We start from the raw sequence: 9,261 nt of genomic DNA, 5'->3' as shown, positions 1-9,261 counted from the left end.
TGAATCAGGAGCTTCTAATTCTCAAGCCTGCTTATACTCACAAGTCATTGACTAAGACTTTGAAATGTCAGGCTTGGTGCCCTGTTTGATCTAAAACAAAACAAAACAAAACAAAAACCCAGGGTCTAAACTAACTGAGATACCTCAGCAGACAAGAAGGCAGATAATAAACCAATTACAAATAATGAAGCAATAAAAACATCTGGTGGGAAATCATATGCAAAGAATTTAAATAGGGCATTGTGATAAGGGTTGGGCAGTGGCCTTACAAGGTATAGTCACAGAGGGCTTCATCAGCACAGAACATTGAATGACAAAAGGCAGCCTGACATGCAGAAGTGAGAAAAATCCTCTAGGGAGAGACCCATTGGTGCAAAGGACATGATATTTAAAGGCCTGGTGGGTTTGAGGAGCAAAAAGAAGTTCCAGGGGTGGAGCGTGACATGGTATGAATCAAGGTTGAGCAGACAGACAGGCCACAGATATCAGAAGGCTTTTCAGGCCACTATAAATCTCTCTCTGCTTTCATCAGTTTTCCTTAATGTCTTCTCTCAATCCCTCTTGCTCTATGTAAAATCATTCATCCTTTCAGCAAACATAGAGAGCTCTCTAGCAGGACATGATATATGTTTTTCATATTTGAAGACTAATATTCATGACTCTCAATCATCCATGGCTTTGTGTACTAAATTTGGTTTCATTTTCTGAGGTGATATCTATACAAATAAAAAAGATATGTAATTTGGGTTTTTCAAGATATGTAAGTAAAAATTCTTACAACATGGTTGTTTGATGCTCTTCAGATTGCTGAGTCATCTTCTTCCTTGAGTGGAGTGAGAGGACTGAGACGGCCTTCCTGGATCTCCACCTCCTTGCCTGGAGGGAAGGAGTAATATAGGAACCCTGGACCCTTCTCAGTTCAAATTTCATGTCTCTGTGGAAAAAAGTTATGTTGAGCCTGAGAGGAAGTGAGGCAGAGGGCAGAGTGAGGCACACGTGCACACACAAACACACACACAGAGGAAGTGAACACATGTACCTAGAAGAAGGAGAGGCCCAAATCCCTAGTTCTCCCTCCAGTGCCTAGGTCTCCTTAGGCCCTGAGAATTGGGGCACTTCAAGCTGTTGATTCATGATCTGTGTGGTAAATGTGTTTGAGATTAACAGTTGCAGATTCTCAACCATTTCCCTAAGGATATTTCACAGTAACAATTTAACAATTCTGGAAAGACAAGATTCCCCCACCCCATTCTTTCAGGTGTGGAGGGTGTCAACTAATGGCCAACTTCAAATAGCCCAGGATGGTGTAGAAGCAAACAAGATGGCGGCATCTCCAGCAGCATTTGCTTCTGACCTGTCCCTGCAGAAAACAGATATCATTTGTCTTCTGAAAATCAATTCAGGCTAATCACTAATGTGAATGTCTTCCTTTAGTGGTTTAAAGATTTAAAAAAGAACTATATTTAAAGAGGAATTTTAATTGTCAAGGGTTTAAAATAGACTTCTATTTAAATATGATGGCCACTTCCCAAAATAAGATTATACACATATCACAGAAAAGAAGGTGAGAAAATTAAGCCACTGAGTATTAACGTGTCTTGCAAGGGCTATCTATCACAAGTTCCTTGCAACAGATGCCTGATGGTGCAGAGGAAATGAAGGCTTGAAACGGGGACTGTGGTTTTCATTCTTATCTGTTCCTATTTCAGCCTGGGGCCTTGTGATTTTTTAAACTCTCTGAATTGGGGTGGCTTCATCTGTGAAATGCAAGGGCTTAACTCTCTGGACTAGATGGTTTCCAAGCTCCCACATAAGGTTTTGTTATTTTTCTTTAAAACCTTGGCACTCCCCATGGAAAAAGAGCTGAATTCTGAGTACGGTGGGGGAGAAAGTGCAGAATGTATGCATTCTTCTAGCTGTGCTGTAAATATAATACACATGCATTTTAGTACTTTGAAATCTTCATGCCGTTAACTTGAACAATTAATTTGTGTGCTGGCCCTAGTTTGGAATTATAGTTGAGTTTTATTTTTATGTTCCATTGTCGGTCACATCTAAGTTATTTCCCACTTAGTACTTCATCAGACAGGCAACCCTGAATATAGCATGGTTTCTATGGAAACATATTTTATCCTGCAGATTCCAGGAAAACATTTTATCTGAAAAATGAGGACTGTCAGATAATATGCCCAAGCCCAGGCCTATAACCCAGATTTTGTATTTTTGAATTAAGTTGACTTCAGGGAGGATTTTTTAAATTGGTGAATTATTTCCAGCTGAGGTGAGTTAGTAAGCACTTGCTGTTGATAATGAATTGAAATTTTATCTTTTATTGCGATTGTTCTTGAAATAGTTAAGCATATGGCTCCATTACTTTTAGATTCCATTGTTTTCTATCTCTGTGGCCACAAAAACTGTTGGATTATTGTGCAGCAGATGGCAAAGGTAGGGATATTACTTTATTACAAGGCAAATGAGAATTTTATCAGGTGTTACCTAAATGCAAGCCTTAATGAGCTTACATTACAGGTGATAAGAGTTTGTGTCCTTTTGAATTCCTGTAGCTAAATAGTAATATCATTTGGGATTAAGTACAAAAGCCACTGTGTTTGGTATCTTTACATATACTAAACCTGATAATGCCTTAAAATTATGCCTGGATGTCTTAGCACAGCTCAAGATGATTATGAAATTAGGCCAGAAGGAGAAAAGAAGGTTGGTGTAAGACTTGAGAAAATGAGTCCTCCGGTTGAAGTTACATCTCTGTAGGGTCAAGCTTCAGAGGAATCTTATCTCCAAATGGTAGCTAATCAGGGAAGGGCGCTTTTAGAAATCGAAAGCCAGAGAGAGAAATAGTTTGAGCCTACTGAAGAGAATATGAAGATCTCATTGAAAATACTCCCCCGGGTCACTCTGAATGTGAAACATTTTGAGTAATACATCAAAGATTGATGAGAAACAGCATCGTAAGTGACTCCACAAGTTTTTCCTTTTCAATAGAAAAATTCATGCAAAGAAGTGCTTGTAGTGAAAATGAAAGGTTTTAACCTCGGAATACTTTTGTATCTGTTTAACCACTAGCTGTAGATATAAACATCCGTTTGTGACCTCCTCTGGGTGGTTTATCTGAGTCCTTCATCTTGACTGCTTAACTTGGTGAGGCTTCAGTCTAAAACTGGAGATATTTGCCAGTTCCTCTTGCAATCCATGATGTCGCTTGAGTGATGTGGAAGCCGAGTCTTGATTCTAGAGAAAAGCTCTTATCTCCTGTCCTCATGTAGACAATCAACAATGACCGCAGTGCCTTGAATTTCTACAGAAACAAATCATAAGAAGAATAGAGCAAGTAAGTAGTTTGGGTGGCCATTTGTTCCAGGTAAATTGAGGATCTAGAAATTTCAGTACTTGGTCTTAATGAGCAAAAGGAAAAATACCTAGACATTTCAGATGTTTGACAGAAGAGACTGAGAGGGTTGAGGATGGGGGGTGGGGCCAGAGGGGGAGTCCTGAGGGAACTCCCTTTCTCCCTTCTCTATGAAATTATCCCTAAAATTAAAATGTTCATAAAATGATACTGAAAGGAAACAAAAAAGGAGTAAGGTCCTTATTTGCATTTTTGAAATATCTTTTTTGTATTAAAGGAGGAGATATGGCCTTGACACTTTGATGACTTATTATATGTTGGGGACTCTGTTAGATCCTTTATATATGCAGTCCATATACAATATTGCAAAATAGAGATTATCATTCTCAGTTCTAAGCTGAAGAGACAGGATGTGTGGATGTTACCTGTTTCTAACTATCACATTGCCTTAGAAGATTTTCCCATTAAAATTGTGGAACTGACAAAAAATTAAGGTTTTGATTACTTTAAAATAATCACAAACTTAAATTTTGTCTGCTTGGATGTGAGGACTGCCAAATTTAAAAATTAAATCAGTGTCATATTTTTGTTCATAGAGTGATGTGAAACTCTTCCATGTCATGCAAAAAGCTTATAAGTATTTTATATTTTATACATATGTACTTTATTAAAATGCATATGTAAGTACATAAGATTTATGTACTCATACACATTGTAAATTATGTTTTAAAGTAATAATAAAATCAGATTTAAGGGCAGCAAATATGTCAGATTCAACATCATTTTTCAAAAACACAAAATTTAGTTATTCTTTCTAAGTAGATACTGGAGAAAAGCTCCAAGATATTTAGAGTTCCACTGTGGGATTACTTCTTACCCACACACAAGTGATAAAACCTTGCCTCTGGCCAGGTAGGCAGGTGATACTTGAGAAAAATGGGCATGGAGCATTCCAGAAAGAGAACTCTGAGCTGTTGTTGGCTGAGTCTTGCACTGGCAGAGCAAAGGTCCAACAAGTATTTGCTTTAATTGTCAGATACTTATTAAATACTTATCGATACAACAATAATTTCATGTGACCTAACCACACATTGGCCTCTTTTTAGAGTAAGAAGAAAGAGATCAATAAAATCCTTTTGTTGTTGTCATTTTACCTTAAGAACCATAGCATTTACACGGCTGTTTTTTTTTTTTCTCAGTTATATAGAACACTATATAACTTAGTAAATCTTTCTAAGATTTACTAACTTAGTCTCAAGAACACTAACTTAGTAAATTTTTTTTTTTGTATGCTGTATGGTAGGGGTCACATTTCATTCTTTCTCTATGTGAATATCCCCTTATTGCAGCATCATTTGTTGTTTGTTTGTTTGTTTTCTTGTTTGGGAAATACATGGGCCAGGAATTGAACCTGGGTCTCTCGTATGGCAGGTGAGGATCCTACCACTGAACTAACCTTGCACCCCCTCAATTTTTGAATAACCCTTTAATACAGGCAGCATTACTTTTCTCGTTCCACAACTAAGGCTCCAAGAAGCTATGTGACTCACAGTGCTCCTCTAGTGATTGAATAGCAGAGTTGGCACTTACTCAGGACAGCAGATTGTCAGTGCTCTGTCATTCTGTTCTATGCTTACTGCTCTGTAACCTCCCACACCTGAAAATCACAAATAAAACCTTAACAGAAGCTACCCTCAAACACCAACTTTCCCACCAAAATGCAACACACCAGTCCAGAAAAAGAACACAGGGCTAAGAAGAAAAAGGTAAAAGTAATATGTGTATGTAGTTCCCTGCCCAAAACAGCTGTCTGATACACCTTCTTATGATAATTACACTTGATGGAGGTGGTTTTCTCTATGTTGTCACAAATCAGATTGCTGGAAAATAGAAGGGATGTTCTTTTTAGGTGTGCCATGAATGTGGACCAGGTGTACACTGATTCTGTCTTTATTGAAAATGTTGCTATTGTGTTCACCATGAATTTGGGGGCATTACTGATTTTTAAAAATTGTATGAAAATATTTGATTACTGTTGGACACTTCCTTAAATTTTACTGCCATAGCTAACTTGACTCATGCTAGTCCTAGCCCTGGTATGTGGACCTAAACATATCTCTTTATAGAATATCTGGGTGCAGAGCTCTGAGTTTTATATTCCAACAGATGTCTTGTATTATTCACCTCTGTCTCTTTGCTGTAATGGGTTAATTAAGTGGAGCTCTGATAATATTTATTTCATTCACAGTTTCTGGTTGGTAAATACCTTGGCTGGGATTGCAAAATTCAATACTATGCATGCACATGTCACTATATAGTTTTAACATATCCATCATAATTTGTAACATGTTTGATTTAGAATTCATGGTTTTCGAAGCTCTTCGTGGCAAATCATGGAGATGAGCAATATGACCATCTGGTCAAATGCCTCAAACGTGGACCTGGACCACTGTGACTCCTGTTGTAGGATGATTTTGATAATAGTGTACAGCCTGGTTTTGCTCGGAGGCACCGCTGGAGTGATTTTGATGTCACACATGATGTTCAAAAAGAATAGCCGATCAGTAATTGCCGTGATGGTCACCAACATCATAGTGCTACATTCAATCCTCCTGGTCACCCTTCCTTTCCGCCTCAACTACTACATCTCAGTCGTTTGGGAATTTGGATCTTTTGCCTGCCGTGTGGTTAGCAGCATCATATACTGTCATATGTACTTTTCTTTTGTTTTCTATGTGGCTATTGTCGTATTCCGATTACTCATCTATTTTAAAAAACTCCAAATGCAACGGTTAAAAAAGTACCACGTGACAGTTTTAAGCATTATTATTTGGTTGGTGGGTGGTCTCATTTTTCTGCCAGTTTTTTTTTTACACTATGGCATAGATCCAAGTCACTCAGAACAACAAAGATGCTTTGAGTTCTACAAAGATCTCGGGCGCTGGGAGATCATCGTCATAAACTACTTTATGATTGCCATTATGTTAACAACTGTCCTGGTCCTCTTTCTGATACAGGCAATTGTTATCTTTCAACTGATAAGGGCTCTTTGGCCTGATATGTGGGCCCATCATGAGTATAGAGCCCAGATCAAGAGCTGCTTCTTCCTCCTGGTAATAGTTGTCTGTTTTATACCCCACCATGCATTTAGGGTGCACTTTATTCAAAATTATTCAGAGATAGAAAATTCCAAGTTAGTGTTTTATAATGAAATCTGTGTTGCTTTAACCACCATCTGCTGCCTGGATATGCTGTGTTTCATAGGTGGAGTCATTCATTAAACATGCCTACCTCACTCACTTTGTAATCAGTTCCCCCACCATTGTGGATAAATAATTTCACTTGGTAGAGTGCTACTGCAATTTAAACATTTTTTCTAGTTTTCTGCCATTAATGGTCATCAAAATTATTTTTCCATGCAAAGATAATGAGGATTGTGTCACTGTCCTCAGAAAACCAATACCAGCTCTCCATTAATGAAAGAATTTCTTCAGCCTCCTTAGCCCTACCCAACTTGACCCCATCCAACCCTTCTAGATTCAACCCCAACCACTTTCTTTCATGCAGGATTTCTCCAGTTGAAACAGCTGTTAGCTTTCCCTGTGTACTCTTCATGCCGTTCCCCAATATGCATTTGCTCTCATTTAGCTCTGACTCTGGAATGTTCTTTCCCTCTATTTCTTCCAAAGCCAGAGAAACAAGAAGTAAGAACTAGATGAACTGAACTCTAGAGAAACATCAAATCATTCAACTTATGCTCAACTTCAGATAGCTGCCTCTTGAAAACTACTGATGGCTAGTAAAGCCACAGCAGCTAACTGCAACACTTGGTGGATGGTGTTAGCGCAGATGTAGAAGGCAAGTGAATCAGAGGAAACACTTCTAGGGCACTGATGTGGTTTCTTTCTGTTTGAGACATATTAGGTACTCAGGAAACTGAGGTTACCTCCCAGATCTTACCAACCCAGACAAAGATCCATTAAGCAAGGAAAAAAAAATCAAGGAAGGTAGAAAGCAGCTGGACTTAAATTTAATCTAAGCATGCCAGTACAATGTATTTGAACCCAAACTTTTGACACTCTTGGACTGTTCTTATGTTTTTTTTCAAGGGCCCCCATATGACCAAGCAATGTGACATTATTAAAATCAACACTGGGATGGACTAAACTAAATAAAAAGAACCAAGACAACCAACTTGGATTCTAATTATTTGACGTGGAAATGGCATCCTCTTAAGTTTTGCTTATAATAATGCTCCCTTTGAGACTTTATATTTAATGAATCAAATAACCAAATAATGCCTTTGGTGGCTAAGAAAGCAGCATAGTTTTGGAGTCATCAGGACACCTGGTATGCAAAATTCTGTTTTCATTTCTATGGATTCTTGGATGAGATATTTATACTCTGAGCCCCAGTTTCTAGCACTGGAGGATTTTGGTGAGGGCAAAATAAGACAACGTGTGTTAAAAGACTGGTATAGTCTTGGGAATTTGTTATTCAAAATAATAGTAGTTCTCTTTCCTAATTCAAGTATAACTTTTTGCTAGAAAACTTCGATGCAGGCCCCAAAGCTCATAATAAGTTCGTCTGTGTGGAAAATGTATTTTAGAGGCTTGAATGTTATTAATCATGATTGCATGCTTTGTATCAATATTATATCCATTATTAAATCAGTAACTAAATGGATGCTTATTCCTATTTTTGCCAAAAAAATTTGCCATTATTATTATTACTATTATTTTTGTCTACTTCAAAACATTCCAGTAGAACCATTTTAAAATTCCTGCTGCCACAGGACAAGATAAATACCACTGTATTTAAATTATATTTAGTCAACATTTTAGGTAACACATTATATCTTAAGTAATAATCACTTCAAGATTGGTTGTCATCAGGACATAGTCAGTATTCAAGAGTTAGGTTTCAAAGGTTTGTCTTTTTCTTGGGTGCATGGCCATGAATCGAACCCAGGTCTCTTGCATGGCAGGTGAGCACTACTGAACCACCCGTGCACTCATAGGTCTGTTTTTAATATGATAGGCAGCCTCCACTGATTCTGCCTACTAAAGTCATGCCCCTGTGTTAACATCTCTTGTATTGACTTGCTTCTAATCAATAGAATACTGAGGAGTGATGGCATGAGGTTATAAAAACATAGTGGCTTCCATCTTGGGTACTCTCTCTGCTTCTGTCTCTCAGACTGTTTCACTCTGGAAGAAGCCAGATGCCTTGTCATAAGGCAGCCCTGTGGAGAACTGAGGCTTGCAGAAAAACTGCCCTGCCCAGTCCCACCTGAATTCCTAATCTATACAATTGTGATAGACAATGAAATGATTGTTTTAAGTCACTAGATTCTGGGGTAAATTGTTACACAGTAATAGATAATTGGAACAGATGATGACTGACTACAATTGAAACTCTAGCTCAGCACTGCCCAATAGAAATATAAAAAAGCAAGTCACAATTGTAAGCTAAAATGTGTGTTAAAAAAATAAAAATAAAATCCTGCCCATGCAAAAATAAGAAAGATAGAGAAAAATAACAATAAAAAGAAATAGTGAAATTAACTTTAACATAAGCATATTTAACCCATGCTACCCCAAATATTATTTAAACATGCAATCAACATAAATATTATTAATGAGAAAGTTTACATTCTGTTTTTCATACTGTTACCAAACAAAGACTTTCTTTTGCCCATGTGTTCATATGACTAATTTCTGAGACACCAGCGTTTCAAGGAGAGAAAAAGTTTGTTACTAGGTGTGAAGCAGGAGATCAGATGGTCTATCGGCCCAAAAATCTATTTCCCCAAATTTTAGTAATTCTCATGGTTTTATAGCATTAAAAGATGGGCAAGTTTAGGATGATGAGCACAATGGGCCCAGATGATGTGA

General features: G+C 37.7%; 1 protein-coding gene across 1 annotated transcript; it reads left to right on the top strand.

The window, feature by feature from the left end:
* Nucleotides 1-3,005: 3,005 nt before the first annotated feature.
* GPR141 (G protein-coupled receptor 141) lies at nucleotides 3,006-8,031 on the top strand. Its single transcript, XM_077162598.1, has 2 exons — nucleotides 3,006-3,346; nucleotides 5,724-8,031. Exon 2 carries the CDS (start codon nucleotides 5,758-5,760, stop codon nucleotides 6,643-6,645), a length of 888 nt encoding a protein of 295 aa, XP_077018713.1. The 5' UTR covers nucleotides 3,006-3,346; nucleotides 5,724-5,757; the 3' UTR covers nucleotides 6,646-8,031.
* The last annotated feature ends 1,230 nt before the right edge of the window (nucleotides 8,032-9,261 follow it).

This window comes from Tamandua tetradactyla, chromosome 1 (genome assembly GCF_023851605.1).
Source record: "Tamandua tetradactyla isolate mTamTet1 chromosome 1, mTamTet1.pri, whole genome shotgun sequence".
Classification (NCBI taxonomy): domain Eukaryota; kingdom Metazoa; phylum Chordata; class Mammalia; order Pilosa; family Myrmecophagidae; genus Tamandua; species Tamandua tetradactyla.
This window is presented reverse-complemented; position numbering and strand designations above follow the sequence as displayed.

What these genes read in the sequence shown, in the direction of transcription:
- GPR141 (XM_077162598.1), top strand. Translation starts at nt 5,758, where the DNA reads ATGGAGATGAGCAATATGACCATCTGGTCAAATGCCTCAAACGTGGAC.